Source organism: Carcharhinus amblyrhynchos, chromosome 4, assembly GCF_965287045.1.
Source record: "Carcharhinus amblyrhynchos chromosome 4, sCarAmb.v2.hapA, whole genome shotgun sequence".
NCBI lineage: Eukaryota > Metazoa > Chordata > Chondrichthyes > Carcharhiniformes > Carcharhinidae > Carcharhinus > Carcharhinus amblyrhynchos.
In genome coordinates, this window is record NC_137327.1 from 39,276,665 (window position 1) to 39,296,190 (window position 19,526).

At 41.2% G+C, this 19,526-nt stretch overlaps 1 protein-coding gene across 1 annotated transcript in view; it reads left to right on the forward strand.

Annotated features, from left to right (window-relative positions):
• Positions 1–19,526, forward strand: part of rbl2 (retinoblastoma-like 2 (p130)) — a 126,141-nt gene that overhangs the window by 88,476 nt on the left and 18,139 nt on the right. The window contains exons 10-18 of the mRNA XM_080187002.1: positions 156–268; positions 1,609–1,712; positions 5,432–5,569; positions 8,386–8,550; positions 11,774–11,885; positions 12,342–12,617; positions 13,440–13,693; positions 16,614–16,790; positions 18,112–18,183. Coding sequence (XP_080043128.1) covers positions 156–268; positions 1,609–1,712; positions 5,432–5,569; positions 8,386–8,550; positions 11,774–11,885; positions 12,342–12,617; positions 13,440–13,693; positions 16,614–16,790; positions 18,112–18,183 — 1,411 coding nt within the window. The remainder of the gene's footprint in view (positions 1–155; positions 269–1,608; positions 1,713–5,431; positions 5,570–8,385; positions 8,551–11,773; positions 11,886–12,341; positions 12,618–13,439; positions 13,694–16,613; positions 16,791–18,111; positions 18,184–19,526) is intronic.

Below are 19,526 nucleotides of genomic sequence, written 5' to 3' on the forward strand. Positions count from 1 at the left end.
TGAACATGTCCTGCAATTTTGATACAGTTAATTAATTATGCAGAAACTAGGCATTCTTCTTTTTTCTGTGGCTGAACTAGGAACCCAACTCTGAAGGAATCAGTTTCAACTCGCAATTGTTCAGATGCATAACAATGTGCTTATCTTTGTTTCAGGTCATGCTCCAGAGATCCCACACAGTCTATCCTCAGCAGAGTCAAAGAGATGGGTGAAATATTTTGTCACCATTACACACAATCCACCAAGGATCACTCTGGCTTCTCAATAGGTCAGTACAGGTGATGCTAAACACAATTAACATACAAGTTATTGGAAAACCACTACCAAATGTAACAGGAAAAAGAGCTGCGTTAAGATCCTGGGGTGGATGGCAAGGGGGCGGGGTGGGGCAACAATTGGATCACCAATAACCAGAAACTTAATTGGACCAGTTGCATAAACTCTGTGGCTACAAGAACTCATCAGAGGCTGAGCATTTTGTGATGTGTAACTCACCTTCTGACTCCCCATAGTCACTCCACTGTATCAGGGTAATGGAGTACTCTCCACTTGTCTGAATAAGTGCATCTCCAGGGACAAGACACTCAACACCATTCAGCAAGTTTGATTGCCACCATTTCCACCGCTGATGCACAGTGGCAGCAGTGTGTATTACGTACAGAATGTGCTTCTGCAACTTACCAAGGCTCCTTAACAGTACCTTCAAAACCAAAGACCTGCACCGCTGAGAACAAGAGTAGCAGGCCTAGGGGTGGGCAATAAATTATCGTTTACCCGACCACACCCACTTCCCATGAAGAAGTATGTTTTAAAATACAGTGAATAGGAATACTGCCTGTAAGTTCCTCTGCAAGTCACACCAAATCCTGACTTGGAATTCTATCACTTTACCTTCATTGTTTCTGTGTCAAGATCCCAGAACTCCCCCCCCTAACTGCACCACATGGACAGATCAAGAAAGCCTCCCACCTCCACTGGATGTTGGGCAACAAATGCTGGCCTTTCCAAAGATGCCCGTATCCCATGAACATTAAAAATATCAAATTTTAATATATTGTATTGTTAATGCATTCTTCCATGAAAGAATTAGCACAAATGAATATATTTGAGAAAAGAATGCTCGAGCCATGACTGGAACAAATTTCTTCTTAACAAATGCCACTAGTAAAAAATCGTGGTGGGACCTTTGATTATTGGGTTGTTCTATCGTGCATTTCTTCTACAAATCCCTTAAAGTCAGGATGTCTACAGCCCGTATCAATCATGACAGATCCCTTCCCTCTTAATTTAGGCTTCTTTTCCTGCAGGTTCTAATCAAACTTGTGCCACTCTTAGCCTATCTTCAACATGTCCCACCAACTTTCACTTTGATTCACCCTGATGCATTTCTGGCTGCTTCCAACTGTGAGCCTTGGGTCTTTCTTTATCCCTTACCTTCAGCTGTTCCTATTTTCCTGTGACTAAGAATGAAGGAGTTTTTATTATATTGAGTGAAGGAGGGGCTTTCCTAATTTGTGTTGTAGTAAATTGTTTCCTTGGAAGGAAGTGTTAAATAGTGGTTTGTTGTGGAAAATGCGTCTGCTGATATGTTGGTCTTTAATTGCACAGACAACACCACCAAGCGCCTTCGACTTGCAGAGGTTCTCTACTACAAAGTCCTGGAAGCAGTCATTGAGCAGGAAAAGAGGAGGTTAGGAGAGATAGATTTAACTGTAAGTACAAATTAAGATGTTTTGAAAACAGATATTAAAAGTTACTGCATGCTATATTGGCAGTAAGTTTTCATACACTAATACAACAAAAAACTCAACTTTAGGTTCAGCTGTTACATAAATTTTGGCTAGTTTTAACACACAGTCACCTCTATGTGTCAGAGGTGAAACTCTTTCTATCTATATTTTAATTGTGTATTAGCTCTTGTCACAGTATTTTTTTTAAATGTTACACATGAATCCTCAGCTGTTCTAGTGTCTGGTGTCATGCTGCCCTCAATTCATTATGGGGTATTTTCTTTTTAAATCTTGTGACTATGAAGCAATAAGTTTCCTTAGTTTCATTCCTTGTTTGATGGCACCAATTTGACACCCCAGTACTGCAGTGTGGTTATTGGCATTACTGACTAATGGATCTGCCAGATTTGGGAGGAATCTCAAGTCAAAGATGCAACATAAAGTCACTTTTGCTACTATATGAAGTTTGGAAACTATCATATCTCTCATGTATTAAAAGCAGTCTTAGTGAAATGGCAAAGCTTCCAATAAACAGTCTATTGTGGTCTATATTTGCATCATGTGGACAACTTGTGAATTAATTAAGAAATGCCAGCGTGGAATTGTTAAAGGCAAATTATGTTTACTTGATTGAGTTTTCTTGTTGAGGTATTATGGATGATTGATGAGGGTAGTACAGTTGATGCAGCATACAGGAACTTCCAAACTTTCAAGCCACAAAACTGGGTTGCCAGCAAAATTGAAGCCCATGGATTATAGGGCAAAATGGTAGGATAGATACAAAATAGGCTGAGTGACAGGAAACAGAGAATAGTGGGGGATGATTTTTTTTCCACTGGAAGAGCATATACAAGCGTCAATATTAGGACCAATGCATTTCTTGACCTATTTTAAGAGCCTAGATTTTGGTGCACAGTGCACAATTTCAAAATTTGCAAATGACACCAAACTTTGGACATATTATGAATGGTGAGGTGGCTAGTGATAGACTTCAAAAGCAAGTAGACAGGCTGGACAGAAACATGGCTGATGAAATTTAATGATGTGGAGATCCTGGCGTTAGACTGGAGTAAACACAGTAAGAAGTCTCACAGCACCAGTTTAAAGTCCAACAGGTTTATTTGGTAGCAAAAGCCACTAGCTTTCGGAGTGTTGGCTGCTTCTTCGTCAGATGAGTGGGAGTTCTAATCACAAACAGGGCATATAAAGACAAAAAACCAATTTACAGAATAATGGTTGGAATGCAATTCTTTACAGTTAACCAAGTCCTAAAGATACAGACAATGTGAGTGGAGAGAGCATTACGCACAGTTTAAAGAGATGTGTATTGTCTCTAGATAAGACAATTAATGAGATTTTGCAAGTCCAGGCAAGTTGTGGGGGTTACAGATAGTGTGACATGAGCCCAGGGTCCCGGTTGAGGCTGTCCTCATGTGTGTGGAACTTGGCTATCAGTCTCTGCTCAGCGACTCTGTGCTGTTGTGTGTCGTAAAGGCCGCCTTGGAGAACGCTTACCTGAAGTTCAGAGGCCAAATGCCCATGACCGCTGAAGTGTTCCCCAACATGAAGAGAACAGTCTTGCCTGGTGATTGTCCTAATTGGAGACAATAAACATCTCTTTAATCTGTGCTTAATGCTGTCTCCAGTCACATTGTCTGTACCTTTTAAGACTTGATTAGTTGTAAAGAATCACATTCCAATCATTATTCTGTAAATTGAGTTTGTGTCTTTATATGCCCTATTTGTGATTATAACTCCCACTTACCTGACGAAGGAGCAGCTGGCACTCTGAAAGCTAGTGGCTTTTGCTACCAAATAAACCTGTTGGACTTTAATCTGGTGTTGTGAGACTTCTTATGATGAAATTTAATGCAGAGAAATGTGAGGTATAACATGTTGGAAAGAAGAATGAGGAGCTGTAATATAAAATAAAGGATACAATTTTAAAGATGTTGCAGGAATAGAGAAGCCTGAGGACATCTGCACACAAAGGAGGCAGGGTAGGTTGAGAAAGCCATTAATAAAACATTCAGGATCCTCTGCTTTAGGGGCATGGAATCCAGAAGCAAGGAAGTTATAATCTGATTCAGCCTCAGCTGAAGTATGTCAAATTCTGGTCTTCAATAACGATTTGAAGGCTTTAAAGAGAGTACAGAAAATATATACAACAGTGGTTGCACGGGTGATGGACTTTAGTTACGTGGATAGATTGGAGAAGTTGGAGTTGTCATCCTTAGGGCAGAGAAAGTTGAGAGGGGATTTGATAGCAGTTTTCAAAATCATCAGGGGTCAAGATTGAGGGGGTGGAGAGAAAGTGTTCCATTGTTGGAATGGTTGAGAATCTGAGGACAGGGATTTAAGGCAGAAGAATCAACAGTGATATGAGGGAAAGCATTTTTTCACAGCAAACGATTAGGATCTGAAATGCTGTATCTGAGAGGATGGTTGAGGAACATACAATTGGGGCTTTCATAAGCACCTGATGGGAAAATAATCACAAGTTACAGGGAGAGAGCTGAAGAGTAGGACTAGCCGAGTTGCTCTTGCAAAGAACCAACATGGACATGATGGGCTGAATGGCTGCTTGCTGTGTTGTAACCAATCTATAATTCTATTTTACTTTTCATATTAGCCGTTTTGATTTTTTTGTATTCCTTTTTGTCACAATTGATTTTGTTGCTGTGTTTCTTTCATGGAAATAATGTCACAATTATTAACAAATGGTCATGGAAAATAAAAGGCATAAGTGTGACTCACATAATGGAACTGTGTATGTCATACAGACCAGCAGGTTCCTAAGGCATTGCATATGTACAATTGTTATGGTTCAGGTCAGAAACTCCAAAGTGTTTTATGGAGCCTGCCTGGATCATACGTTTTGCAGCTTGAATTTGGCTAGGATAAGCATGATATGTTTCACTTCAGGTATGTGATTCAAATGAGCCACCAGGGAGCTTTTATCAAACAAAGTTTATTTAAGAAGATAGTTACATGTACAGTAAGAATATTAACAATAACTGTTATCAGTTACAAACAAAACAACCATAATAATGTATAACCCTTTACAAATATATCTAAGATGTTCCATTCAAACCAATCCCATAAACAAAACCCTTCCACAGGTTTAGCACAGCAAAGACTAATGCTCTCGTGATATTGGAACTGAGTCCTTTGGATGAATGTTGCAGTTCTATTGATACACTCAGAACAGTTTGAAGTCAGAACAGCTTTCTAGGACACCAGGGAGAGACTTTGGTCAAACGACCAGCAGCGGATTTTCTCCTCCAGGAAGGCTTTCAGCTAATCAGCAGAATTTCCAAAACTTGGGTGGGGGAGAGAGAGAGAGACACTTCTTTCCAGGTTGATGTCCCTTCTCAAACTAAAACCTGCAGCTGAGAAAGAGCTCCCATCATCTGACCTGCAAATATTCTACTCCTGATAGTGCAGGGTTATAAAACTAATTCCCAAATTAAAAATAAACAACCCCCATTTAAGCCAATTTAGGAGCAATAAAACGATTCCTTGCAGATAGCTCTGCAACAATGATATCAGCTAAGACTATGAAGTGCAGACAGCATGATATAAAACAGATCTCTTAAAGGTATACTATCATCACAAAATAAAGATTCAACTAAATGGATGTCTGATGTTCATTGTTCACATTTAACAAACTGTGGCAAATGTCTTTGCTTGTTACACAGGGAATATTGGAACAAGATATATTTCATCGATCTCTTCTGGCTTGCTGCCTTGAAATAGTTATCTTTTCCTATAAACCTCCAGGAGACTATTCATGGATCATTGAGATCTATGACCTTCCACCCTATCATTTTTATAAGGTGAGCAATGCATTTTGGTACTAATTGGCCTTTTATTAGCTCTTTTAAATTAAAGGTTTTACGTTTATTTATTAGTGTCACAAGTTGGCTTACAGTAACACTGCAATGGAGTTACTGAGAAAATCCCCTAGTCGCCAATCTCCAGTGCCTGTTCAGATACACTGAGGGAAAATTTAGCACAGCTAATGCACCTAACAAGCATGTCTTTCAGACTGTGGAAGGAAACCCACGCAGACATGGGGAGAATGCGTAGAGTCCGCACAGACAGTGACCCAAGCTGGGAATCGAACCCGGGTCCCTGGCGCTGTGAGGCAGTAGTGCTAACCACTGTGCCACCATCACCCTAAAACTCCATAATGAACTTCTCTCCTATCCTTGAATAATTGCTTGAAGAAAGAATCTGGCTGGGATATCCTGACCTCACCTGCCGGAATCTTCCAAGGCTGCAGAAAATCAGTGGGATTTGGCTGGCATGCTGCTTCCCTCACAGCAGGTCCCACCACTGCAGGGCCATGAATTGCTGGTTTCTGCCTTTATATTGCTGATAGTTATTATGTATTATTGAAAATATGATCTTTCACAGTTGGGGTCATCGTTTTCTTTATGCATTTCTATTTTTTAAAACTTGCATCACGAAAGATGGTCCTATTTTCCCACCCGCACAATAATATAAATCTAGTGGTGCACTTTCTAAATTGGCCCCTTTTAACCTCCACTGAAACCATTTGTAATTTTTGTTCACCTCACTTAGGTGCCTTGTGTGAGCAACAGGCAGGGCTATTGTCTGGGAAGTGATCATTATGTCAACTTAGGGAGAAGAAGTTGTACAGCTCTTGCAGCTCTTAAAGTCAGCACAGGTTCCTGACAGTAATTTGGCGTTCTTGTTGTCGTGAGAAAAAGCAGTTCAATAAACTCCAATCCACAGTGCAGTCCTGCTATAACCTTATAAGAGAAAACAAAACATTTGAGAGGGTTTAGTAGGTCGTTGGCTGCCTCTGTACAGAACAGTCAATTTGACACAGCAACGCCGAGAAACTTCTATTTTCGGTTTTGAAGACAGTGGTGTGAAAGATGTTAATAATGTCACTCTCGCTTTACTAACTTAGAGCTGATCCTAAAGACCACCAGCGGGCAGGACAGCAGAAGGGTGGACCCTTAAATAGCAATGCCTTGCCGTTGGCAGCATACCTCCACACGTGATTTTACAGATGGGTCACTTGCCCATGGTTCAATTGAGAACTGAAAGTGGACAATTAATGCCTGATTAAGGGCATCCCGCTGCTGCTAGTGAGCAATATGGTGTAACTTGGCAGATTAAATGCAATGGTCAGTGAAATGGGGGTTGGGGTGGGGGGGTGGGCGGACGGGGGGGAAACTGCCTTCTACCCAGCCTCCTGTGTCAATCGGAAGCTCCCCCCTCCACAGTTTTGCCTTCCCGGATATACCCTCACCCTCTGCCTTGTCCAACATGCTCCCCTGCCAATCATAACATCCCTTATTGAGTACTGTCAACTTGGCCCGAGCGAGAATCTGGACTTACTGAACATCTATCGCTGAATCCCACACCTCCTTGGTCACAGCTCTTGCCTATGCTGTCAGTGTGCAGAGCTACTGGTCTCCGATTGGCTGGCAACTCTCTGAGCCTCCTGGAGATGGACAGAAGTCCAGCCTCACGCTAATTAAAGGGCTGTAGTCTGAAAAACTAAACAGAGGCAGAGCTGGCTAGGTGAGGGAGGGGGGTCACTCCCAAAACTTTCACTAGAGCCCAAGGGAGCCCATCTTCAGCATAAAATCAAGCCCACAGAATTTAAATGCTCTGACCTGTATTGGTGATGTGTGAGGAATTGTGCACAGTGTATAGAGACCTAATGATCTCTATTCCTACTGCCTCTGCCTAAAGCCTCTGCAGCTGGCATACACACAGTACTAAGCACAGAAAGAGCCCATATGTCTTAGCATAGCTGCCAGAAAACATTGCTTTGACGTATTGAAGCGGAAGGGGTTGCTAAAACCAAGGCTAAACAAGATTTATCATAATATGGTGACTCAGCCTCAAAAACATTGAGAATTTAGTGATCCTGCTGCAGATGTTGGCCACTTCCTAGTGAAGTGGGTGTGGGATTTCTATTTTTAGGCAAGAACTTTGAATAGGAATCAGAACCAAAACTATATTTTTCAAACAAACCCCTCAGAAGATCGTAGAATCCCTACAGTGCAGAAAGAGACCATTCAGCCCATCATGTCTGCAACGACAACAATTCCTCCCATATTTACCCTGACACTAAGGGGCAATTTAGCATGGCCAATTAACCTAACCTACACATCTTTGGACTGTGGGAGGAAACTAGAGCACCTAGAGGAAACCCATGCAAACATAGGAAGAATGTGCAAACTCCACACAGACAGTGACCCGAGGCTGGAATTGAACCCTGGCGCTGTGAGACAACAGTGCTAACCACTGTGCCACCATGCTGCGAAACTATGTCCATAGTTTCCCGACTGGTTGTGAGGAAATTTGACAGGCTGTTTTCTGATCTGGAAGTGACTTGTATTAACATTTTTACTCTAAATCAATCCAAATGCTGATCCCGAACATAAACGTGTCAGTGTAGTGCATAATGTTGCACACAATCTTAAATTATCCCTGGTTATAGAAAACCGCTATCTGAAATTATTGTACCCTCCAAAGACGGAGAGGGAGGAAGGGCTTTGTAATAAATTCAGGTATATTAATATGATGGCAGCGACAGGAAATTCTTTAGTGTGCTTTTATGTGCAGTTTATAATATTTCCAAAGTTGATTGCCTATTTTGTAGGTGATAGAGGTACTTATAAGGGCAGAGGATGGTCTCTTCAGAGAGGTAGTGAAACACCTAAATCACATTGAGGAAACTATCCTGGAAAACATGGCATGGAGACAAGAGTCACCCCTTTGGGATGGAATTAAAGATGCAGAAAACAAGGTTCCAACATGTGAGGAGGTGAGTGTCCATCTTCACTTCATTATTTACTCTTGTAGCTTGCATTAATCTCATCATAAACAATTGCCATCACTCTAATTTGTGAATTGGGTAAGATATGACTAGGCCTCTTTTCATTATGTGTCAAATACCGCAGTGGCTATTCTACAAACCATTTTATTTTTATTCAGTCATGGGGCATCATCCTCACTCAAAAATGCTAGAATATGTTGCCCATCCTTTCTTGTCCTTGAAGAAGTGATGGTGGAGCCACTTTCTTGAACCAGTGCAGTCCCTCTGGTGTTAAAAAACCTGTAGTGCTGTTAGGGAAGGAGTTCCAAATGTTTGACCCAGCAATAGTCAGAGCAGTGATGCAGTGCGAAGTCAAGGCAGTGTGTGGCTTGGAGGGGAACTTGTGAGTGGCATCCTTATTCTTCTGGTGGTAGAGGTTGTACATTTGGAAGATGCTGTTGAAAGTGATTTGGCACATTGTGGCAGTGCATCTCATAGATGGTACATGATGCTGCAACTGTACATGGTGAAAGGAGCGAATATGTAAGGTGGTGGTTGGGTTAACAGTCATGCAGGCTACATTATCCTAGATGGTGTTGAACATCTTGTGTGTTGTTGGAGCTATATTCATCCAGGCAAGTGGAAAGTATTCCATCACACTTCTGATTTGTGTTTTGTAGATGGTGGGCAAGCTTTACAGTATCAGGAGGTTAATCAGATTTAACCTTCCAGACCTCCTCGCTGCTGCTGCCCTATTCCAGTGAAAATAAGCATTATGACCAGTGGGAGGAGAGGAGGGTGCATTACAATGCAATTATTTATATTAATAAGGCATGATATCTAACAAAGAATCCTGCACTGGTGTTAATAGTATTTTTAAGGTTACATATATACTTAGTTGCCTTGAGCACATATAAAGAGACGTTCGGGGACGCTGAGTATTGGTTAGGGAGAAGACAGACATATGTAATAAATATGCAAATAAATCTAATATTAATAAAAAGATCAGCACCTTGTTTCCTATCGCACTTTGGAAGGAATTGGCATAGTGGACTTAGCCCTATGCCCCCATGCAGCTTGGGCAACATTCTTCTCCAAAGTTTGCCCTGACCGCTAAATAAGCAGGACAAGTTAAAAATAAGCAGAAGGGTAAAGTTCTTCATCCAAACCTATCTTTCCAAGCTAACCCAGAGCACAGTACTTGGCAGTGAATAACATGAATAGGGTAGTTTCACCCGAAAATTGGCATGCAAAGCTTCATGCCCCATTCTTGTATTGTGTAAGTTGCACCCGTTGGTACCAGACTTTGTATTGTGTAATGAACAATATTTTTTAAAAATGCTACAAACCACTCAGAAAATGCAGCGAGCAACGCTGGGCCTTATTTTTGTGGGGTATCTACATTGTTTTCCTAAGATTCTCTCAGATCTTCCTTCATCCTCTCAGTCTGAGGGCACACCAACCTTTGGATGTGTTCAAAAAGCTGGCAGTGGCTTCTCTGGACCTTTAAGATGATATAATTGAGGTTTTTTAAAACAATGCAGAAAGTAAATTCCATTACAGATGATTAGACTGAATTCTTTTTTGTTATTTTAACTCTGAGAAAAAGACTTTTATCAAAATGGCAGACAAAGGAACTTTACAGTAGCCTGCGACAGTAAGTTATACCTTTATATCATAGTTCAGTAGACAAAAGGGAAGTGTTACAAACATATGTACAAAATAGGAGGAGACTTAGGCTATTTGATCCCTGGAGCCTGCACTGCCATTCACTGAGATCTTGGCTGATCTGTTTGTGTTTTGAGCTCCACATTTCCATCTACCCCCAATAACCTCTGATTCCCTTGCTTAATAAGAATCTATCTAATTCTGCCTTAAAAAATATTCAGTGACTCCGTCTCTTCCACCTTGTGAGATAGAGGGGGCGATTTGTGCAATGGGCTGCGAGACATCACTGGAGGTTATTTAGCGGACTCCCTGCTGGGTGCCACCACCTCCGCATGTCTCCTGGGCTAAGATTTTCAGAATCATCAGCTCCGCACCAGAAATCAGCGCGGAGTTGATTACAAAATTTAAATGAGTATTAGCATCTGATTAGCAGGCCCAAGACTGAAGTCTGTGGGCCCGCTAATGTCTCCCACCCCTGCCAGGAGTAGTTCCCTCAAAGAGGGTTCACAACTGCTCCCCACTAATGGGGAATAGACAGCCAACCCCACTGGAGGGAACAGAGGCTGCTGAGGACGCCCTCCTCAGGAAGTCGGGGCAAGGAGGGATGTCCCCTGGGCAGTGTCAGCCTGGCCCCCTAACACTGCCCAAGGGGCAAACTGGCAGTGTCTAAGAGGCACCTTGGCACTGCCCACCGGCATCAGGCAATGCCAAAGATTCACCCAAAGAGGAGACATCCTTTCCACATCATTCAAAATCTTACATATATTTCAATCAAGTCATTCTCTCTCTCTTCCAAACTCCAATGGAAACAAGCCCAGCCTGTCCAACCTATCCTCATAAGATAACCCGCTCATTCCAGGTATCAATCTAGTAAACATCCTGTGAACTATCTTCAATGCATTTACATCCTTCCTTAAATAAGGAAATCAAAATTGCACACAGTATTCGAGATGTGGTTTCACCAATGCCCTGTATAACTGAAGCACAACATCCTTATTTTTACGTTAAATTCCTCTCATTATAAAAGACAGTATTCCATTTGCCTTCTTGATGACATACTGTAGCTGCATGTTAACGTTTTGTAACTCATGCACGAGTTACATCTAGATCTCTCTGCAACTCAGAATTCTGCAGTCATTCTGCACTTAAGTAATGCTCTGCTTTTTTATCTTTCCTGCCAAAGTGAACAATTCCACATTTTCCCACAACATACTCTGTGAGATTTTTGTCCACTCACTCAATCGAACTATATCCATCTGCAAACTCCTAATGTCTTCTTCAAAACTTACTTTCCCACCTATCTTAGTGACTTCTGCAAATTAAGCTATCATTGCCTTTGCTCCGCTCATCTAAGTCATTGCTATAAATTGTAAAAGGTTGAGGCCCCAGCACGGACACCTGTGAGATAATTGTTACATCCCGATGTATTACCACACGATGTACTTTCTTCAGAAAAAATTTAAAACTTCACCTTATTAGCAGAAAGCAATTAGAAGTAACCAGGTATGAAATGGTGAAGTATTGGAACCCACAGAATTGATTTAGAATTTGTACATTCCTTCAGGTGATGCCACCACATTACTTTGAAAATCTGGAGAACACTGGAAACAGTGAGTTGTCCTCTCCTATTACTCATTCACGACTAAACGAGGTTCGCACTGAGAGTGGCAGAAAAGGTAGGTGGCTCGAATTAAAATGAACTTGCAGCATATACCATAGCTCTTCTGATGTAGAGCTTCCTGCCGGGAAGCACATATCGGGAATTCATGTGCCGTCATCGCAACAGCCCAATTCCCCATCCATCTGGTGCACTTACATGGAGCTGAGCAGGGAAGACTTAAACTTTACGACTATTTGCTTCCCCTATGATGTTCTTCTCCATGTTGGCTCAGTGGACAAATGGATCAAATGATGTGGTTCGGAGCCAAAGGAATCATGAAGATGTCCAAATGCTGCCTGTAATCTGTCCTGAATAGTAAGATTTTGGGCAGGAGACCTTATAGTTGCATTTATAAAAATGTTAACAGGAGCATCCTTACCCAGAAAATGTATCTCCTGATAAAGCCACTAAATTGCAGTCAGAGACTGTTTTAATGATTATTACTCAAGTACACTCCTGTTGCTCTCTCCAGATACCACTGCATCACCTACCACACTGCATGATCGTTACAGCTCTCCGGCAGCAAGTAGTGCAAGAAGGAGGCTGTTTGTGGATAGTGACAACAATCCAGACTCTTCAAGCAACTCCCTTAGAATTTCCCAGCAACCAACAGTTAACTCCGTTCCAGTCCAGAATGTGACCACTGAGACTGTATCAATCGCACATGTCCCTGGACAGACCTTAGTCACTATGGCAACTGCAACTGTTACGGCTACCAATGGCCAAACTGTTACAATACCAGTTCAAGGCAAGTGATTGATACATCAAGTTGCAATGTTTACTCCCTGCCTTATTTGCTACTATTATGGATATTTAAACTTGAGCATGGAACTGTAGGTAATCTAAAAATAGTCAACTGCAGAATATTTTCAATTACGAATTTTCCACCTGCACCTTTATAAATAAGGATGGAAGAAATTTTCCAGGAAGTAGTTAGAGGTTAATTTGTTTTCAAGATTAGGGAAAAATGATTGTTAGCTTAGAAAACCCAGCTGGAATCTTTATTTGGAATTTTCTTTTTTTTTGCGCAAGTTCTGCTATGTTTCAATTGAAGTGTTCTGTTGCAGGCAAAAAGGTTTATTTAGATTTAAAAGTTGGAAATTTATTGTCTTTTGTGCACTTTTGGCTATTATGCTAAACTTTGGACGGCATAGTGGCACAGTGGTTAGCACAGTTGCTGCACAGCGCCAGGGATGTGTATTCGATTCCGGCCTTCGGTGACTGTGTGTGGAGTTTGCACGTTCTCCCCGTGTTGCGTGGGTTTCCTCCCACAGTCCAAAGATGAGTGGGTCAGGTTAATTGGCCATGCTGAATTGCCCCTTAGTGTTAGGAGGATTAGCAGGGTAAATATATGTGGTTATGGGTTAGGATCTGGGTGAGATTGTTGTCGGTGTGGACCCAATGGGCTGAATAGCCTCCTTCTGCACTAGATTCTATTCTATTCATTTGCAAATATCTAAGATTAGTTCTTAGGACATTTTGATTATTTAAATTATTCTTGTTAAGTGACATTAAAAGGTATTTTTGTTCTTCGGCAACCTGCTAATTTTGTTTTTTTAATCATTTTCAGGCATTGCAAATGAAAATGGAGGAATCACTTTCATTCCGGTTCAGCTCAGTGTCACTGGACAGGCCCAGTCTGTGGCAAATACCATTCAACCCCTTTCTGCCCAAACTCTTGCCAGTGGTCACCCAGTAGCTGGTGCTGCAGTGCAGATTGCTGGGCAGGTGCCAATTCAACAATCCCCAGGACAAAGACAAATCCAACTGGCCACAAGTAGCAGACCCAAAAAGACAGGTTCTGTAGCTCTGTTCTTTAGAAAGGTATGTTTCTTTGTGGGTACGAGAGTGAATATTTTTTATAGTGAGAGAGATACGGGGAAAGAAATACTTCTTGTACCCAGTAATAGCTTCAGATACTTGGCAGAATTTTCCAATAATTTGTCAGTATCAGGCTCTGAGTGAAAACCGGCATGTCATCTCTCCAGATGCAGGCCAAGTTCTCAGACGAGTTTTTCTGGCACCCTTGATCAAAATATCAGGGGCATGGTTTATGCCACGAGTGTGGCAGGATTGAGCTGGCACGGTCGGCTCTACACATTAGCTCCACTATGCCAGTAATCTTTGGCACTTCCCTTCCTTAATGCCAGGTGCGCCCTCACTGCCCACACCCCCTCCCTTCCCCCTTGTGCCTGCAAATTCCCCCTTCTCATTAAGCACGGGTCAAACAGATGTGTATTGTCTCCAGCCAGGATAGTTAGTGAGATTTTGCAAGTCCAGGCAAGTCGTGGGGGTTACAGATATTGTGACATGAACCCAAGATCCCGGTTGAGGCCATCCTCGTGTGCGGAACTTGGCTATCAGTCTCTGCTCAGTGACTCTGTGCTGTCATGTGTTGTGAAGGCTGCCTTGGAGAATGCTTACCTGAAGATTAGAGGCTGAATATTCGTGACTGCTGAAGTGTTCCCCAGCAGGAAGAGAACAGTTTTGCCTGGTGATTGTCAAGCGGTGTTCATTCATCTGTTGTCGTAGCGTCTGCATGGTCTCCCCAATGTACCATGCCTAGGGACATCCTTTCCTGCAGCATATCAGATAGACAACGTTGGCCAAGTTGCTAGAGTATGTAACCGTGTACCTGGTGGATGGTGTTCTCACGTGAGATAATGGCATACGTGTCGATGATCCGGTATGTCTTGCAGAGGCTGCTGTGGCAGGGTTGCATAGTGTCATGGTCAATGTTCTCCTGAAGGCTGGATAGTTTGCTGCAGACAGTGGTCTGTTTGAAGTTGTGCGGTTGTTTTGAAGGCAAGAAGTGGGGGTGTGGGGATAGCCTTGGCGAGATGTTAGTCTTCATCAATGACATGTTGAAGGCTCTGGAGATGTCATAGCTTTTCTGCTCCAGGGAAGTACTGGATGACAAAGGGTACTCTGTCCACCGTGTCCTGTGTTTGTCTTCTGAGGAGGTTGGTGTGGTTTTCACTGTGGCATGTCAGAACTGTTGATCGATGAGTTGAGCGCCATATCCTGTTCTTAGGAGGGCATCGTTCAGCGTCTGGAGGTGTCTATTGTGATCTCTGCACCTGAGCAGATCCTGTGTATACGGAGGGCTTGTCCGTAGGGGATGGCTTCTTTAACGTGTTTAGGGTGGAAGCTGGAGAAGTGGAGCATCATGAGGTTATCCATGGGCTTGCAGTACAGTGAAGTGCTGAGGTGACCATTCTTGATGAAGGTGCGTGAGTTCAAGAATGCAGCCAATTCCAGAGAGTAGTCATGGTGAGTCTGACAGTGGGATGGAACTTGTTGATGTCATCATATAATTGTTTCAGTGATTGTTCACTATGCGTCTAAAGGAAGAAACTGTAATAGGTGTATCTAGTGTATTGCATTGCTTGAAGGTCCTGTGCATTGAAGAAATCTTGTTCGAACCTATCACTATGAGTCCAAAGGAAAAAACTGGAGTCAATGTATCTGGTGTATAGCATTGCTTGAACGTCCTGTGCATTGAAGAAATCTTGTTCGAACCTGTGCATGAAGATGTTGTAAAAAGTCTGACAACACCAGGTTTTAGTCCAACCTATTTATTTGATAATATACTCGCAAGCTTTCGGGTTAGCCCCTTCGTCAGGTGAATGGAGAGTTCTGGCCTCAGACAGAGCATATAAAGCACAGACAGTTTATATGCTCTGTCTGAGGCCAGAACTCTCCATTCACCTGACGAAGGGGCTAACCCGAAAGCTTGCGAGTATATTATCAAATAAATAGGTTGGACTAAAACCTGGTGTTGTCAGACTTTTTACTGTGTTTACACCAGTCCAACGCCGGCATACCCACATCATGAAGATGTTAGCATATTGAGGTGCGAATTTGGTCCCCATGGCTGTTCCGTGTGTCTGGATGAAGATCTCATTGTTGAAGGTGAAAACATTGTCGTCTAGGATGAAGCGGAGGAGTTATATAACTGCATCTGGAAACTGGCAGTTGAGTACTAGGCAGTTGCAGCAATGCCATCATCGTGGGGATGTTGGTGTAGAGCGCTGAGACATCAATTGTGATGAGGAGTGCTCATGGCTCAACTGCTCCATGTGTTCTGAGTTTCTGTAGGCAGGCTGTAGTGTCACAACAAAAGCTGGGATTCTTTGTACAGTGGGTTTCAGGATGCCCTCAGCGTAGTCGAAGAGGTTCTGAGCTTGCAAAATCTCACTAACTGTCCTGTCTGGAGACAATGCACATCTCTTTAACCTATGCTTAATGCTCTCTCCACTCACATTGTCTGTACCTTTAAGACTTGATTATCTGTAAACACGTGCATTCCAACTTTGTAAATTGAGTTTGTGTCTTTATATGTCCTGTTTATGAATAGAACTCCCACTCACCTGATGAAGGGTCAGCAAGCGCTCTGAAAGCCAGTGGCTTTTGCTACCAAATAAACCTGTTGGACTTTAACATAGTGTTGTGAGACTTCTTACTGTGCTTAAAATTGGACCACAGCTTAGGAAATATTTATCACACTTTCTCTGCATTCCTTTGGGTTGGGCGACTGAATCAGTTGTGGGCTTTCTAAAAGTTGCAGCTGAATAGAGGTGCTCTGGGTTGCAGGTGGTTGCATTTCATCACTCACCACTGTAGCCCAGAGAGGAGGAGATTAGATATGCTGGGTTGTTGTGGGGCAGAAAGTTCAAAGTTATTTTTTATAACCAATTATGGTGCCAGATAATTGTCTCTGTTTGTGCTATTGTTTAACTAGGTTTATCATTTGGCAAGTGTTCGTCTGCGGGATCTCTGTGCAAAACTGGACATTAATGATGACTTGAGGAACAAAATCTGGACATGTTTTGAATATTCTTTGGTCCACTGCACGGATCTTATGGTTGATAGACACTTGGATCAGCTGCTGATGTGTGCGGTTTATATAATGTCTAAGGTAAAATCTACATTGAGTTTAACAGTGAAAAGTTAGAATAACTGGCATGCATGAAGAATTATACATTCAGCTTCCTTTATTACTTTTAAAATTTTCCTTGTAAAATGTTATTTTAATTATTTATTTATAAATGTACTTACACTAAAGGCTGTATGTAATTCTGAAGAACATTACACCACACTCTTCAGTAGTTCCACTTCTAATGAAGTGGGTTACAAAATATGAATAATTAATTAATTCAAAACTAATGGTGCGCACTTTTTTTAAATTAAGAACTGAGTTTTCAATAGCAATTTGAAGCCTGATTCAACTGACCTTTTGCCCCTCCATCCACTCCATGGGCCTGGTGTTCCTGTTATTTAAATTTCAACACTGACCATGTAGACTCTGTTGGGCATGTAAGTTCTTATCCCTGAAAATATTAAAAACAGTGATGTCCCACAAAATCGGAGAGGTCCGAAGTGCAAGCTTCATGTCTATTCAAACGTACACCCAACATGTTTCCTGCCAATGTTTGCAAATTTATTAATTCTTGCTGAAAGTAAAAATTAAGTACATGTTCAGCAGAAAATAAGCTAGCTGCAGTCAATAACAGATTGTGTTTGTTTAGGATCTAGGCTGTTAGTAAAGCATATTTGACCTCCCTTTACTCCAGGTGTTAGGATCGAGGCACTACGCATTGGAATAGAACTTCTTACAGGAAAGTATTTGGGAATTTACATCCAGACTTTGGGTGTAAACAAACATCAGCAAAATGAACACCCAAAGTCCTGTTGATATATTCCAACTTTTGTTAATTGTAAAAATGAGAGAAATCAATGTAAACAATCATGGCCTCAGGAAAGCACCAAACCTACACCAGATGATCTCCTTTACATATGAAAGTTGGAGTTTCATACTACCTATCATCCATGCACATTAAACAAAGAGACAAATACACTCTAGGCATAAATTGAAAAGTAACCTAAAGTGTTTTAAGAATTTTGGCCGTGAGTTATGCATTTAACTACAAGGCAGTCTCATGGCCTTGATTTTTTGCAATTATCTTATCAGATCCTTCTGCCTGAACACTTCGCCGCCCAAAATAATGGCCCTATCCCAAATTTCTTAGCTTTACATGCGAGTAAAAGCAATTGTGTTTGCTCTGCTGGGTGGCAGGGAGTAGATGTTGACTTTGTACATTAATGTAAAAAGGGCGATAGCAAATTGGCAACTGATTTACATTCCTTCCTGATTTTTGTTTCCATTGATTTTAATGTGTTAGGAAAGCAGTGTTTTGTGCTACACTTTGAATCATTCCAAAAAACCTTTTTAATTTCAGGTAACGAAAGAAGATAGATCCTTCCAGAACATCATGCGGAGTTATAGAACCCAGCCACAGGCCAGCAGCAATGTAAGTGTTACAACTAACATTTTGGGATGCATTATCTGAGTAATTTGCTAAATGACCTGTGCTTGGATAAGAAGAAAATGGTAATTTTGAACCAATGGCTGTCAGTGCTATGCACCACTTTGAATATTCCTTGTGTTATTTCTGGGTCTGTCATACACTAATTTAAAGAGACTGATTATCATGCTTAGTCTACAACTCCATTATCATTGTATCATGAAACTACCAAAAGCTAGATGGACCTTGGTGTTTTTTTTGTATAGTAATTCTGAGCTTTCTATTTACTGAATTAGAAAACTCTAGCAGTTTGCATTTGATGGGCATGGTCAGTTTTTATGCAAGAGGAGTTAATTTAATAAACATTATAAGCACTAATCTATTCTCAGTTATTTACATATGCATTTTATTACAGTTAAAAGTTCTTTGGCAACATTTTGAACTAATAGAACTGGATAACCATGGAAAATAAAAACCATGTGATAAAAATAGCCAAGTTACTTTCAGCGACATTAATTATTAAATGATTTATTTGCAGTGAATAATATCACGCTAATATAGGCTTGTTTCAGCTCTCTGGTTTCACGAGGGTATTTTTGCAGTGGCTCCTTTGTTTTGTAAGTTGATATTGCCGCCTTCAAGATTGCGATTTTATCGTGCTGTATACATCATTTATGGGTTACTACTGGAGTTTTTTTCACCCAGTATAAAAGACTGTTGTGGAAGCAGAGCCATCTCTGGATTGTTGTGAAGATTGCCATGTTAATAAGCAGATCATTCTGGTCTGTACAAATACTAAAAATGTCACCAGTATTTGATGACTGCTAGTAGAACTCTGCACCATGTTGATAACCAACTAGCGAGTGGGAAAACCAGTTCACATTGAAGCAAAGGCAGCTGATGCCACACTTGAACAGTGTCACTGCTACGTGAGCTTCTGAAACAATGATCTCTTTCAGTACTGCTTGATGAATACTTTAAAAAATCCAAAACAAACTGATTTGAATCCAGTGGGCATTATAAAAGAACAATGAATGTAACCTCAGAAGTAGTGCGATAACACCTTTTCACGAAACTATTTTATGAAGTGGCTGGCTGTCAATCTTCAACATTCACAATTTATAGATAAGATGATTGCCCAAAAATAGAAATGACTAGATTATAATATTAACTTTTAAAATATTGATATTAATGTAAGTCAAAAATGTTCAAATATAAAATCACTCCATCATAAACCTAAGTTGAAACCTATTATAATCCCAAATCCTACCAATCTCCATACTAAAAATATCCTGATGATCACATAAATGTCCTTTTAAGAACATACAAGTTTTTTGCTAAATTTAAAC